At 36.8% G+C, this 13,913-nt stretch overlaps 3 protein-coding genes across 8 annotated transcripts in view; 1 reads left to right on the top strand and 2 right to left on the bottom strand.

Moving 5' to 3' along the window:
* The window catches only part of LOC124409682 (integral membrane protein GPR155), a 26,627-nt gene extending 12,714 nt beyond the window's left edge, over window positions 1-13,913 (bottom strand). The window contains exons 1-10 of one of the 2 annotated variants that reach the window (XM_046887457.1): window positions 13,728-13,913; window positions 13,220-13,402; window positions 12,857-13,146; window positions 11,740-12,551; window positions 11,534-11,601; window positions 11,268-11,414; window positions 11,063-11,205; window positions 10,807-10,969; window positions 10,523-10,712; window positions 9,392-10,428 (exon numbers count right to left, since the gene is read on the bottom strand). In XM_046887457.1, the coding sequence (XP_046743413.1) occupies window positions 9,928-10,428; window positions 10,523-10,712; window positions 10,807-10,969; window positions 11,063-11,205; window positions 11,268-11,414; window positions 11,534-11,601; window positions 11,740-12,551; window positions 12,857-13,146; window positions 13,220-13,302 (2,397 nt within the window). In that variant the 5' untranslated portion in view covers window positions 13,303-13,402; window positions 13,728-13,913 and the 3' untranslated portion in view covers window positions 9,392-9,927. The remainder of the gene's footprint in view (window positions 1-9,391; window positions 10,429-10,522; window positions 10,713-10,806; window positions 10,970-11,062; window positions 11,206-11,267; window positions 11,415-11,533; window positions 11,602-11,739; window positions 12,552-12,856; window positions 13,147-13,219; window positions 13,403-13,727) is intronic. The other variant, XM_046887456.1, reaches the window with a different exon arrangement.
* LOC124409687 (protein Malvolio) lies at window positions 172-6,785 on the bottom strand. Of its 5 annotated transcripts, none has more exons than XM_046887465.1 (11): window positions 6,646-6,785; window positions 5,345-5,547; window positions 3,285-3,407; window positions 2,959-3,185; window positions 2,681-2,819; window positions 2,274-2,429; window positions 2,025-2,183; window positions 1,857-1,907; window positions 940-1,322; window positions 643-853; window positions 172-523 (listed from the first exon to the last, which is right to left on the bottom strand). In XM_046887465.1, the coding sequence occupies exons 1-11, from the start codon at window positions 6,647-6,649 to the stop codon at window positions 443-445; spliced, it is 1,737 nt and encodes a 578-aa protein (XP_046743421.1). In that variant the 5' UTR covers window positions 6,650-6,785; the 3' UTR covers window positions 172-442. The 5 variants fall into 5 exon arrangements, with proteins under 5 accessions (XP_046743421.1, XP_046743424.1, XP_046743423.1 ...); XM_046887468.1 differs by lacking the exon at window positions 6,646-6,785 and adding an exon at window positions 6,414-6,433; XM_046887467.1 differs by lacking the exon at window positions 6,646-6,785 and adding an exon at window positions 6,161-6,372.
* Window positions 7,603-9,283, top strand: LOC124409692 (elongator complex protein 5). The gene is made up of 2 exons (XM_046887475.1): window positions 7,603-7,770; window positions 7,917-9,283. Exons 1-2 carry the CDS (start codon window positions 7,710-7,712, stop codon window positions 8,714-8,716), a joined length of 861 nt encoding a protein of 286 aa, XP_046743431.1. The 5' UTR covers window positions 7,603-7,709; the 3' UTR covers window positions 8,717-9,283.

Raw genomic sequence — 13,913 nt, 5'->3', positions numbered from 1 at the left:
TACAAAATATCTGTATATTTTCGTGTATATGTACAGAATATATATAATTTCAGCCTAATAAGTACCTTTATTCAAATATACATTTTTTATATGGACAGAATATATATTTCAAAATTTACTTACAAAAATTACACTTCGCAGAGTATAAAAATACCTAGTAACAAATTATTCATGAGCTGCGTGAATATGGTAACTAAATTTCTGTAGTTTCACTAATTTACAAATTTTCTATGTGATGTATAGCTTCAGAAAATAATTATCAATCTATAATAAATATTAATAACCAATAGTCGGGTGTACCGATCTATGCAAGTTTTTTTCTATTTTCACTGTATCTCATAGAATATATTACATCCTGCTTTCCATGCTAGTTTGTAAGAAATAATTTTACAAATTTCTTAGGCCCTTCGATTTTATTACTAGTGCGAAAGTTGGCAAGTTTTCATCCTTGCATTGTGTAAGGCACTTGACTGGATAACTCGGGATTAAAGTCTCGCGGATGGCCTACATACTTGGCGATAAGCTGCGTAAATAATAAAATTGTTAGCATAATAAGCATACATGAAGTCGATGGTTTTTACTCATGTGAATTTTAAAATAATGCTTTGAGCAGTGAATTGTCAATTGTCTAGTTATACATACCGCGTTGTCAGTCAAACGAGTTGCACCCATGTGGATAGCTGTATGTATAACGAGGTATATACAAAACAGTACATACAAAATGGCATAGACCGCAATCGCAAGTAATATTGCCCAATGCTTTGTAACTCGTTCTTCTACGGTGACAATGACAAAGTAAATATTCACAGCAAAGACTACAACGCCTAAGGTGCAGGAGACGATTTTGTTTGTCCTGTTGAAAGGGAAAAGAAATAATGTAGAAATTTGAATAAAAATAAGCAAGACGTACGACCAGTACAAAATCGCCCCTCTACTCACAATCCGTTTTTGAAGTCTCCCATTATTTGCAAACTACTTGTAAATCCTATGGTCGGCAACACAGCAAATGGCAACTGCAAGCTCATCACAGCATTCAACAATTCGTTCATTGTACTGAGGTTATAGATGCTTGCTCTAAAAGCTACGGCCAGCGTAGGAATGATTGCAATTACACGAGTAACCAAGACTCGCTTCCACCTTGGCCATTGCAGGTTCAAAAATCCTTCCATTGCAAATTGACCAGCATACGTTCCAGTCATCGTCGAGGATTGACCAGATGCCAAAATTCCTATGCCCCAGATATACATAGCGGCAGCACCAAATTGACAACCCAAGTATATCCCACCGTGATAGAGATCAGCTTCGACCTCATCGGTATTGTTCTAAAGACATATTATGATCACAATCAGTATCAATTAATAAGTAATTATCCCATCAGTTGCTTCAAATCGGCACGTACCGATCTCGGAAAATGATAATTTAATAACACGCAAGTAATTATTCTGATAAGAGTAGAGTAAAAAAAAAATAAAACATCAATTTAATCTAGTTAACTCATTCAGGCGGTATTATCATTTCAAGTCCATCAATATCTGAACAACTGCTTAATGTAATGACTTATGAGCACATGACTATCTTCTTGTGAAACTCGATAAAATTTACCAATAATGCGGGAAAAACCTCCCATTATTTCTTAAAAGATTTTCGTTCTTTCTTTCATCCCAACGGCACTTTTCTACGGTCTGAAGACTCACATTTCCATAGCTGCTTTTGCGCTGAGTTTGGAAATTTCATTATCTACAGGATGTGAGGCAAAATGTTATATGGAACCATCGAGTCAATGGCTTGCGAACGAACCCTACAAATTGTAGCTCAATCAAGATGTGTACTTGTAAATTTATTGATCGTCTTCTCACCTCAAATGTTTCTATTCCCAGGGTGAAGTTGTTTTCGTAGCACATGTTATACTGAAAGATAATTAAAATGTTCATTGACGTAAATTTTTCAATTCACTAAATCTTCTGAATATACGAGGGAAAACTATGTTTTACTCGATTGCGAGTTCATATTTATCGAATACATACCACGTCCTCATTTGATTTATCGAAAAGCCCGTACGCGAATACAGAAACGACGAATATGTTTATTATAAATGAAACAAATAATGCAATGCAGGCTTCCGTGAAGAAGTACATGTTTGCATCTTGCACTTGAACTTTTTTTGTCCTGTCGATTTTTCTAGACTGGAAAGAAAACAGGAATTGATATCAATTATCAATGAAAACACGTTTGGGGACATTGAATTCCATTATGTAGATGCCTAATTCATTCACCTTAACAAGAGCGCTGTGAAGATAAAGATTATGAGGCATTATAACTGCTCCAACGATTCCGACTGCCTGTGTTATTGCATCTGTATCACAATTCTTACACCATGGTGTAAACAATCCGGCAACTACTTCACCTTGCGGTGGTGAAGTCACAATGTACTGAAATCAAATAAGGAGGATTTAAAAAGCTGTTGAATCTGCTCTAAGGAATAGAATCGAAAGCGTTTTTCATGTTAACAATCACATTGTATCAAACATACATCATTGTGATGCATTTGTTTTATTTAGATAATTCAAAACACATTGTTGAACAACAACCCCATCGAATGATCTCTATATGAGAGCTGATTGTGTGTGCAAATTTCACAAATAATAATTGTTTTGTGTTTAAATTAAAGCACATACTTTACCTCGTATCCAAACGTGATTCCCATTACGGTAATAAGAAATCCAAAAAAAAACTCTAGCTTTCGCAATCCGTACTTATCTAGAAATAAGAACGTGAAAGTATCCACTATCGTTATCAAGACTCCTCCCCATAGCGGTATCCTGAAATCATATATGACTTTCATCTATTTGACTAGCTGTAAATGGGCATAAGTAAAATTCCTCTACTTTTCAAATCACATTCATTATAATGTCATAAAGGATAAATTTCATGAGATTCTATGTACGGATTGCAGCTTACGCTTTGTTGGAGAGCAGATACAAGGCAATCGCTGTGCCTATAACTTCCTGCATATCGCTACCTACGATGGCGATTTCTACCATAATCCACAGTATGAATCGTGGAACAGTTTTGTATTGCATATAACACATCTCGGCTAGATGTGTTCCAGTTACTACGCCAAGTCTGGCACTCAGTCTTTGCATGATAAGGCTGAGAATGTTCGCACTTAACAAGACCCATAATAGCTGAAAATTAGGGGGTTTAATTGGACATATTTAATGCCATAAATATGTTGCTTGGTAAACGAATCGTTTTTAAATCTGATTGGAAATTGTATGAATCACCTTATAACTTGCTGCAACTCCAGCCTGTAAATCTGATTCTATATTTCCAGGGTCAAGGTACGCAATGGACATTAAAAATCCGGGACCAGTGAATGCCCACAATTTTCTAAAGCTGAAGTGTCCCTGTAATTAAAAGTGAAGGAATATAGAAAGGGTAATGAATATTATATTCGATAACAAACAAAGGGCAGAACTAAAAGACCATTTGCTCTAATTAAGAGCTAATCAAAAATACAAAACCGATGGTCCGCATGGTATACATTTGCCTGACTCATAACTTTCAGATTCTATCAGTTAACATTATTACAATGTGAATGTTCACTTTCATTGTAAGATTTGTATCTTTATCTTACATAGATAAACGAGAATTTACAAATTTATGAAATCCGCACCTGGAGGTTCGATCAAACGATTACATAAAGTATTAAATTATCTGATTCACGTTTTCTGATTTGATAGGAAGTAGATAAGGCTTCCACTTGATTGATTTATTCAACAATGTAACATTTTTATATCTATCATAATTGCCTAATTCAATTATCACTGTTCAATGAGTTGAAATAGTTTTATCTTGCTTTGAAAGTGCCATAACAAGGTGGCTACTAAATCTCCATCACAAAATTCCCTGACGTTTCCAGGTTTGCCAGACAAAATTTAATATTATTCCCTGACCAATTCGTATAAATTGGTTTTAGCAAATTGAAAAAATATACGTATTTCATATTTAAACAAATATTTATTTTGTGGAATTATACTTTAGTAGCATACACTTCTATTTTTTATAATATATCATATATTTTAACACTGTTCATGTTAATGGTAAAAAAATTTGTATTAGGTCTAATTTATCTAAAGCTTTAAACAGTTGTGGAACATATTCGTACGAAAAAGAATTATACTAAAAAAAATTCCCTGACTTTCCGCGAAAATCCCTGACTTTTCCCTGACTTTTCCAGAATTTCAGAATTCCCTGACTTTTCCAGGTTTTCCAGAATTCCCTGACCAGTGGCCACCCTGCATAATTACTGGTTCACACAATTTCTTATACAGTAGAACCTCGATTATCCGAATCTAGACCATCCGAACCCTCAATTATCCAAACGATGACTTAGTTTATCCGAACGCTCAATTATCCGAACATTGGCGCTAAAGATACATTGTTGCTCGCTGCCACCGCCGTGAGCAACAACGCATCTTTGCGAGTATCGCGGACATGCAATGGCGCATATCGAGCATATTAATATAAAAAAAAGCATTCGACTTTTTGCACGTGTTTAAAATAGATATATATATTTCACCGTTAGTATGTATGTCAAATTTTAATATATATGTATGTACTGTTTTTAGGTAAAAAGGTGTTGCTTATGATCTCGTCCCAAAAAACCCATGTTTCGATTATCCAACCTTTTGATTATCCGAACTAGTCTCGATCCCGATTGGTTCGGATAATCAAGGTTCTACTGTACAATATTTCTCCAGACCATTCATAGTAAGTTTTTATACCTGTTTTCCGATAGCATAAAGTTACTACACAAAATAAATATGAATTACTAGCTTTGCTTTTCCTCAATACTTATGTTTTGCTGCTGATCCTTGATAGATACATAAAATAAAACAGGATTGAAAAAAAATTGTAAGTGCCTACGTCAATGAAAAGGGCCACTGATTATTATTTATTAATACATTTTAACATTTACAAGCAAGTCTTCAAGTATAGCAATGAGAGGTTGTTGTATTTTAAGTGCTACGTGCCTGATAACAGTAATTACTATTGATTTTAGTTCTTTGATAAAATTACATACGTGATCATCCTCAGACAGATCGTTATTGTTAATCAACAATGAAGTATTTGCTTGGAGATTCAATTTCTTTTTCTTGATCTTATTATCTTCATAACTTGGACTTTTTGCAAGGCTTGGAATATTGCGACTCTCAAAGTTTAACCATTAGATTTTCGTAAATTCTGTGTAAGGGGCGAATGAGTTCGAATGAAACAAATGTCTCGCTTTCCATAAAGTACTAGGACATTAATAACATTGGTAAGCTTAAACGGATGTTACCTCGGTAATATCTGGTATTTCGATTTGTTCCTCGTCGGTATAAGTCTGTATGTTGTTTTTGGAAAGCATTGTATTTTCCGATGGTTTAATTCCTTCCAGGGAAGTCTTATTCCTTGAGTTTTCAACCGTATTTCGCTCCGGGTAGGAAGAATCCATGTTGGACAGTTCTACTGTCGGATCCATAATTGGCACGGTATCGGACTCTGAAAATATATGAAATGGTAAAGAAAACAATAATAAGTGGCAATATCATGGTCGTAGCCTACATTAAAACGTACGTGGCATTCACATATTACAGTCTGTGATTCAAGTGACCACTTATTTGCGCAACATGGTTTTACGTATTTGAGAAACAGATCTGGTGTCTTGAATGCGTAATTATAACGAAAGAAAAAAATTTGGCTAATTTACGTATTCACAAAGATGCGTAGCAAGCTCAAATAATAACAAGTGACAGAGTCCATTGCTGCAATATATGCCAGTGGGTATTATGCAAAAGAGTGTAATGACAAAAGTAATCAAAGAATGAAAGGTTCGACTTAGAATGTCGTTGACTTACGTTTTAAGTAACAGAATGATATATGTATACCAGCCTAACTCAGTCCTCGAGAGAAATGAACCTAACGAGAGACCGAGGTAAAATGAGGCAGTTATTTGGTATGTCAGGTAATTTATTAGAGAATTCCCCCACACGTTGAGACGAATGTTCAATAATCATAACTACTTTCCGTTCCGGTACAACGTATGTACAATATGGATATGCACGTGTAATGGGCATGTGGTTTGTGTAAAAATAAAACAAGTAACAAATCAGGCCTGTGGACTGATCAAATTATCATCATATCACTCCCACTTCTTTTGCAACATCTCTTTGTCGTCTGCTCCTAATAGTAAGTACGGCCAGAACTTTATGAGAATGCTCGAGGCCCCTTCCAAAGTGTAGAACATGAACAGATTTTACAATTAAAAATCCCTCCCTACTGTTCAGGATAAAAATATGGAAATGTAAATAATAATCCCGATGCAGGATCCTTAGAGGTTAGAAACTACGTCGCGCTATTGTAAACACCGTGAATTTTCACTGCATAAAACAATTTGTGTAGATTCTACAGTATTATAATTATGAAAGATATTGTGACATTTTGAACATAAATGTTGACACCGATTGACAATTGATCGGTGACGGTGATTCATGCTTTCTCTGGATTTGTTGCAGGGTTATGAATGGTGAAACTACAAGGGTGATATAAGGACTCCACAATTCTGATTTCATACTATAAAACGATGAATATAATTTTTACCCATTTTGGATGGAGGCCTTGGAGGTCCTTTCACTTTCAGTAACGTTAATACCAGTTTTCGTGCTGCTGCAACAAGTGATTGAATAGACTGATAAGAAGCATTGTTGTGGTCAGTTCTGACAACTTATCGAGTGGTCAGTGACGCACGAGGAGACGGTAGGGTAGTTGGGACTCAAAATATCTGCATACTTGTCGCGGGGGAAGGTTACCTCTTGACTATTAACGCATCGATGATTAACGCGATGTAGCACTCTTACTCTTACCGACCGAGCGAACTCATCCGTTTTGTTCCTGAACGGAATGGGTTGAAATTTCTTCGGTCATAGCTCTTTTGTAGTGGAATCGAGGAATGATACTCATATTCAGAAAATCATCATAATATATATACATATATATACATATATGATTCGGCAGAAAAAATACTGTATACTTTTCTTTTTAAATTGACAGGAAAACATACATAATAAATTACCCTACATAATAAAATAAATCTACTGTTCGTCACTCGGAGTTTAGACGCATCCTACATGTATATGTTGCATGATGTGCTAGCAACCCGTCGCGGATCCGCCCACGATTATTTTCAATTGCTTCTTGTGGCAAAACTATAAGACATAGCCATATGCCATCGCGGACTTCTTTGCAGAGCTCATCGAGATCTTGATAACTCTTGAACATAACTTTCCTGCATCTGTAAGAACTATAGTCAGCGTCCCATAAGTGTGTCGTCGGTTTCGACTTGTGCAAATATCGTCATATCTCTAAAACTATTTATCTGGTTGTAACAAAATATAGCCCAAAACATGGCCAGATATTGTAGTTATCTAGAAAAAAATAAATCAATATCGGTTCAGTAGTTCTGGAGTTGTAAGCAATCGTACGGCTAGATAGACGGAAAGTCGTACTTTTAATGCAGAGAAGATGTACGCATGCATGTAGTATAACATTTTTAACTCGACTGGTGTCGCTTGTATGTAGTACATAACATGTCGAAGGTCGAAGTAGTCAGATGTTGTTGATATTTGATCTGATATTTGAGAGCGTTTCCATATTATTAAGGTAAAATGTCTCTCCTCGCAACGCTGCCGACTCTCGACGGAGCCAAAATAATTGTTGTCGACGAAGGTAAACAGCAGTCTTACTATTCCGTCTTAAGTCGAACCTAACCTAACCTGATGAGAAACGACCTAAATGTATTGTATGTAGTACGAAAATAGTCGATTGGCTTAATTGACAAACGAATTAATAGGTGGTAATATGTATATTTTCAGATAGCGAAGCCAAGTATGCAGAGTCGTTGATCACAGCTTGGGTATCGATTTGGAAAGAAAAAGACGACAGAGAAATAAATGTTCTTTGTTTTTCCGGGCCAAAAAGTTCCAGCAGAATCTATGCCAACTCTTTGAGACGGGATGAAATCAAATTTCACGACTATTACACTTTTGATTTGGATGAAATTGACCCTTATAGTGATAAAAAGTTGTGGGAAATAGTGAGGATAGATTCCCTTAAGCAAACGTCAACGGTTGTCATTGACAGTCTTAGTTCGCTGCTTCTCTACAAAAGCCTTGCTGAAACGTGTAGGTTTTTATCTAAACTGAGCATGAGAGTAATGCAAGTCGTTTGCATTTATCAGAGGGATTTTGCCTGGCACAAAATACCGAGTATCAAAACTTTGGGAACTAGCTATGTATGTCTGGAATCTGTCGCCAGCTTGAAACTAGGTGGCGATTTGTCGTACAAAGCTTTGACGTCTCACTGTAAGTCTGGTGGCGGTATTTTACAGCAGGCTGAAATTGTTGAGCAAAATATTAGCTCGTATGAGATTCAAACTCAAAAGGTTGGTCACAAAAGTGCCCATAAGACGTCCGTAGTTCAGTCTAAATCTTCGGACAAGATTCAAGCCTCGTTTAGGATTGAGATGAACGATCGAGAGATGGAGCAGAGAAACGCTACTCCTCTGCCATATACATTGCCAGCTGTGTCGTTAAGCGAATCCAAAATCCATTATGAACCTGATGAAATTGACGATCTAGATGAGGAAGACCCTGACGATGATTTAGATTTTTGAACAATGCGAACTTCAGACTTTGCTTAATAAAATCTTTATCCTTAAATAATGTATTTCATGTTGGGTGGGATAGATAGAAAAACTGAAGATTAAATATCTCTTACATCCGTCATATATTTACTATTGATTTGTACAAATTTAAATAAAATAAATTATACAAGCTATAGAATTCTCTATTCATTTGGTGCGTTGATCCATAACTGTAGACTAGGCCATATTTTATATTGGCTAAACAGTTATAATTCTTTTCAGTCATTCTTAATGTACCACATCGATATCACAACTTTTTTCTCCTTGCCGCTAGTATTCAGTTATCATAAGAGAAAGCTGAGAGATCCTAAGATAAAACGATATAACAATACCATCTACATCACTCTCGTGATTTTGAAACAATACATTTACATAGCGTTAATTCGTAAAACGAAAACTAACGAGCTTTATTTTGTTTAAAGATATGCCTTATTAGCATTCTACAAATAACATCAATTGTTAATTATTCTATATTTGATAATAGCTGTGCTGCGGAAGACACATGCAGAGATGGTAAATATTATTCGTCTAATAAATTAGCTACATTAAAAAATGTCTCGTTTCATACAAAATATTTCCATTTCATTCTACTCCATAGAATGGTGGCTATAAAAATTCGTTGACCTGATAAAGAAATCGTATAACGGTATAAATTAAGTAGGATATTCAGACCAACCAATTGTGCGATTCTTTCTTTTTGTAGCTGATTAAAAATTTCATTTAGTAGAGTAAAACTGCTAGTCAGTAAAACTGCTAGTCAGTAAAGCTGCTATAGGATAATAATATATTTGTATGTCAAGTGCATACATGTCACATGAAGATCTTCTCATTTTAAAAGTATTTTATGGAGCTACCAGTAGTTCCAAAGGAACTAGTGTGCGCAAAGAGTAGTTTCTGGCTTCCAAACTATGCTTTGCTTAAGAAAAAGTTGAAAGACTAGGGAATACATCGATCGAAGCAAACGGTAAATTGGGTCACCCTCAATCTCACATTCTCCTAGAACCGGTATAGAATATGACAACACTTAGCATTATACTTTCATTATCCCCCGTCTTTTGTTTCAAAGTACATTAAAGCTGAATTTGATAATTCAACGTTGTATAATAAAACGTAACATTGAAACCACTGACAGACGAGACGCACGTCTGCCTGAGCAATGAACGGTAATATTAGCACCAAAATTACGCGCAGAAGGTATACAATAAATTACGATCGTGAAAATGCTCAGTCCCATCTACATGGCATAGTACCCTGGAATCAAGAAGGCATCTTCCGTACGTTACAGCTGCGACGCGATCGGACACTAGTCCAGCTTCTAATAACCAATCCACAAGATCAGTGCCAGTGAAAACTCCTCTGTAGACGCGCAGCAGCCGTCTTCGGCATACTGCGATCCGCGTACGACATTCTGCTAAGTGAGACCGAGCAAATTGCTCACGTACAGCCCTCACTTCGTCCGTCAAACTCCCCTCATCAGGCAACTGTAGAGTCTCCGCCCTCGGGAACATTTCACAGAGCTTCTTCATCCACTTGCCCAACACGCTTATGCCTGGATCCAAGCCAAATATAACAAAAGCTATCAAAGACTGCCCAAAGTTTAGAGCCACGTCCAAAAACGCGAGCTCTGCATAGACTCCGGATAATTCCTCCATCACCAGTCTACCAATAGACAGAGCCAGGCCCTGAGAGAAAAAACAGAAATCAGTTTTTTTTAGCTATTATCATTAAAATTTTGAAATTTTTCAATTGAGTAGAAAAATGAAGACATTAGCTTACAACAAACATGGAACAGAGCAATAAAATCAACAGGACAAGGTGCCGCAGAATCTGTGTATCCGGTGGTTGCTCAGTTATTAGCTCATCGTCTGAATTTTCATCATAGCCTCCCGCTCCTAATTCTCCTTCACGATTCATCAGACATCCCATACCGTTCGAACATCCGTTGTTTTCAAATTCACACGGGTGCCTGCATTTAGAAAATTGAAATATAATAAATATAACACACAAAAGACTAGGAAAATATGTTGGTAATAATATTCAATCCAATGATAGAATTTCACCTCGATATATTCGCTGATTGGGACATCAAATCCTCAACGTCGACAACGTTTCGCGGCGTGTTCACACGGTTGTTCGTCGATAGAGATGGAGTAAGGCTGGAGTATCCAGGTGGTGTTAATCTCCTCTGATATCTTTGTTGCAGCACCAGGCAGCCCAATGTTACTAAATTGTTACATAGAAGTTGTAGTAAAGTGATTCTGTTTACACATTCGAAATTCTTTTGTGACTTCCCAATGAGATGAAGTACTAACTTACCAACGAAGCAGAAGACGAGCAAGAAAACTGATATTGCAGCCTGAATTTTACCCATCTGGAAGTTTGGACTCCCCATATCGAATTCATCCTTTCCAGACGGGGTTATCAGTGTGGCCATGAGGCTGACGATTAGAATCGACACGCTACAAATTGAATCTCAATATAATTTCACTTTTTCTCGAAGCTGGTAAAAAATTGCTCTTACCCCCAACCGATTGGCAAAATCCATTTCTGCAGTTGTAACACAAAGGACAATGATCTACTGCTCAGAAACAGAAGCGTGGCCGCTAGTACAGCCGTCCAGAATCTACTGGCGTAGACCCCTCCAGTTATCATCAGGAATTGAACGTACCTGGACATTTTACAGAAAGAAAATGGAATTTTAGTAGTGAATTTGACCGATTCTTAAGGAATACATGTGACAACAGTGACTTTTGTCAAATCGTACATGGTACGGTATTTTATTATTACCATAAACAAGATGTTGTGCTCGGTGAACCCATTTGTGACCAGATTATAACTCCGATTGATGTTATCAGCTGAAACAGACACGAAAACAATTTACAGTTGATTTTGTGATCAGCAATGCGACTCTCAAGAGAGAAGAATCAGTTAAAAGCTACCGTGTGAATTGATTAGTGGATTAAAAAATGTTTCGAAACTTTTTCTTTGAATACCTGAGAAATGACAAGGCAGACAGTGATTCTGTGTGTTACACGCTTGTATTTCTTTCCCTCAAAGATAAAGAAGCAGATGAGAAGCCAGCAGCATGCGGCAGTGGAAACTGCACTGACATCCAGAGCAAATGCTCTCAGTTCTCGAACATAGTCTGCAGAAGTATGATCAGCACTGATGGCGTTGATCATTTTTGCAGAGACAAACATCAGTGGAGCCGAGAGAAAAGTGCAAGCTACCATTGCAGAGGCAATCAGGTCAATATCGATGCCGTATCGAAGTGTGAAGACGAATAATGCCGGAGCTGTTGGCAGAGTTCCATATAAAAATCCAAATGTACTCAGATCTAGAGTATCGGTTGCGTTTTCACCAGGACTGAGCAAATTCACGGATTCTCTGATGACCAGTGGTAGCGCCAGCAGTTTGACAGATATCAATATCCCAGGAATAACAAGAGCACGACCCTTAAGTGTGTGGACTTTTCCCACCATCATCAGACCTAGGAGGAAAAGTGCACTGGCTGCAAATGCGTCGCCAAATACTTTCAAAACGACTTGCAGAGGTGACGGGATTTTGTGACTGCACAGGAAATTTCCTAAGATTCCAAGTACAGTCATGAGGAGGACTGGGTTGAAAGCTATTCCTTTTACTGTTGATTTTAGCAAAGACCAACTAAATCTTCGCTCCTCGGGTCGCCGCTTATTTATCTCCAGCAGAATGAAGCCAATTGGATTCAAGATCGCCAGAGATATCGGAGCCATCAGATATAAATACGCGGAATATTCGGAGTGAATTTTTCCGTACAAGGCATTAACTGAAATAAAACGTAGTATTGAATTCATAATTTCTTAAAAATACAGAAAATTGTTTAACATATCCCTTTCAATACTGTGAAATGCGACTTTGAATATGGTAATTGAATGGTATAAACAAGTACATATTGGAAGAAATATTGATTCTACTTTTGAATGTTATTGCATCGAGAGTGTTTTTCTTGTGATAGTGATAGATGATTGTGCAGTAAAACTATCTAAAGAAAAAAGCTGTGTATCTTTGTGACTGTACAAACGAGTAGAGCTTACTATTTTCTTAAATCAGGTTAAAGATTTGCTAACTTACTCATGGGATACCCAATTGCAAAATCGTTACTTTGGGTTGCAAAAATAGCAAAGAGTGCCGCCCTCCCAGGGTTGATCGGTCGAGAAATGAGCAGAGTAATTATAAGGACGGCTGCGAATACACTAGCCTTGGCAAAGGTCACAGCCATCAAGAACTTCCAGTTGACTTGTTCAAGATCTAGCTGAGCCAAAGAAGTAAATATCAGAGCAGGAAGTGAAAATGTTCCAACGAAGGTATTCAACCCCTTCGATTCTGATTTTGTGATTATTTCAGACCTCCCGGCGATGTATCTGGAAAATAGCGAGAATATCATGTGATTTAATTGATATAAATATTAGCGAGTACTTTGATAAATAATCTTACCCGCATAATATGACGGCAAAACATTGTAACAATGCTAGGTACAAATTGTCGGTCGCCGAATTGGTTATTAGTGGATCACTCATTTTATCGAAGTTATTAGAAACTAGCTTTGTACACCGTCAGACGAGCATTGGCATGTAAGCTGCAACTGGGCGGCAACAGCTTATCAAAAATAAATAGCACCTAAAGTAATAATAACACACTTTTATCAAAAAAATATCATCTCTTCTTAAGCAAATATACTAGAATAGTAATAATGTGACAGTCTTCATCACATGGATGATGATTATGTCCAAGTTACATATTTTCTCCTGAGAATCGTCGATGGTATCGAATTAATTACCATCAAACATTCAGTGGTACTCTTAATTAAACAAAAAGTGTAATTAGAATAAAAAATCATTGAAAGCAACTGTCAAAGTTATGTAAAATTCTTGAAATCCACGTTACAAAATTAGAACAAACAATCTAATGAACCGAGAACAAACTACGAAACTGTTTTATTCACCTGGAAAGCGGCTATTTTGTCGTTAAAACTTGTTTGACATTGACATTTCTTTTCTGAGGTCAGGAATAATTGTTACACATTGTGAACGTTTTGAAGGGTATGAAATGGGTGAACGGAGCACCGCCAACTTATGCCGATTCACTTATGGTGGGGGACATTTGAAACTGCGGATTTTCATGCAGCTCT

Source organism: Diprion similis, chromosome 8 (assembly GCF_021155765.1).
Source record: "Diprion similis isolate iyDipSimi1 chromosome 8, iyDipSimi1.1, whole genome shotgun sequence".
Classification (NCBI taxonomy): Eukaryota; Metazoa; Arthropoda; class Insecta; order Hymenoptera; family Diprionidae; genus Diprion; species Diprion similis.
This window is presented reverse-complemented; position numbering and strand designations above follow the sequence as displayed.

Bases quoted from the DNA above. Each gene is read 5' to 3' on its own strand.
- LOC124409687 (XM_046887465.1), bottom strand. The intron at 1,908-2,024 runs GTATGTATTCGA...ATTATCTTTCAG, and splicing joins ATAAATCAAATGAGGACGTG to TATAACATGTGCTACGAAAA. The intron at 854-939 runs GTGAGTAGAGGG...CCCTTTCAACAG, and splicing joins GGAGACTTCAAAAACGGATT to GACAAACAAAATCGTCTCCT.
- LOC124409692 (XM_046887475.1), top strand. From the start codon at position 7,710: ATGTCTCTCCTCGCAACGCTGCCGACTCTCGACGGAGCCAAAATAATT. The intron at 7,771-7,916 runs GTAAACAGCAGT...GTATATTTTCAG, and splicing joins AATAATTGTTGTCGACGAAG to ATAGCGAAGCCAAGTATGCA.